The sequence below is a fragment of the Nestor notabilis genome, unplaced genomic scaffold, assembly GCF_000696875.1.
Source record: "Nestor notabilis isolate BGI_N333 unplaced genomic scaffold, ASM69687v1 scaffold5998, whole genome shotgun sequence".
In the NCBI taxonomy this organism is placed as follows: domain Eukaryota; kingdom Metazoa; phylum Chordata; class Aves; order Psittaciformes; family Psittacidae; genus Nestor; species Nestor notabilis.
The window spans coordinates 43,378-43,911 of NW_009939577.1; the positions used below are offsets into that span (position 1 = coordinate 43,378).

General features: G+C 58.8%; 1 protein-coding gene across 1 annotated transcript in view; it reads right to left on the reverse strand.

Moving 5' to 3' along the window:
- The window catches only part of LIMD2 (LIM domain containing 2), a 3,438-nt gene that overhangs the window by 610 nt on the left and 2,294 nt on the right, over positions 1 to 534 (reverse strand). The window contains 1 exon segment of the mRNA XM_010019937.1: positions 129 to 268. Within this exon segment, the coding sequence (XP_010018239.1) occupies positions 129 to 268 (140 nt within the window).

Sequence of the window (534 nt, forward strand, 5' to 3'; positions counted from 1 at the left end):
GGCCCCTCAGCCCTGTGCTTGCTGGGACGGGTGAGCTATTTGGAAAGGCCGCTCCCGTCCATGGGTACCACATTGCCATCCATCCACCTCGGCCACAGCGAGCACCAGGGCCACCAGCGCTGGCTCACCTGAGCTTGGTGTGGCAGTGCTTGCAGCAGAAGCAGGCGTTGTGGAAGACGAACTTGTCGGCCACCAGCCGCTCCATGGGGTAGACGGTTTTCTGGCAGGCAGTGCACATCTCCTTCACTTGTGCCTTCAGGCTGAAGGACTGCGCAAGGGGAGAGCAAAGGGAGAGAGCATGAGGAAGGAATTTGGGGTATCCTGAGCCTGGCTTCCCCCTCAGCCTCTTCCCTCATATCCATGCTGCCACTGGATAAAGCATTGGGTACGGTACTGGGCTTGTTCAGCCTGGAGAAGAAAAGGCTCCTTAAGCAGAGCCCTTAGAGCAGCTCCAGGGCCTAAAGGGGCTCCAGGAAACCTGGAGAGGGGCTTTGGACAAGGGATGGAGGGACAGGACAAGGGGAATGGCTTGAA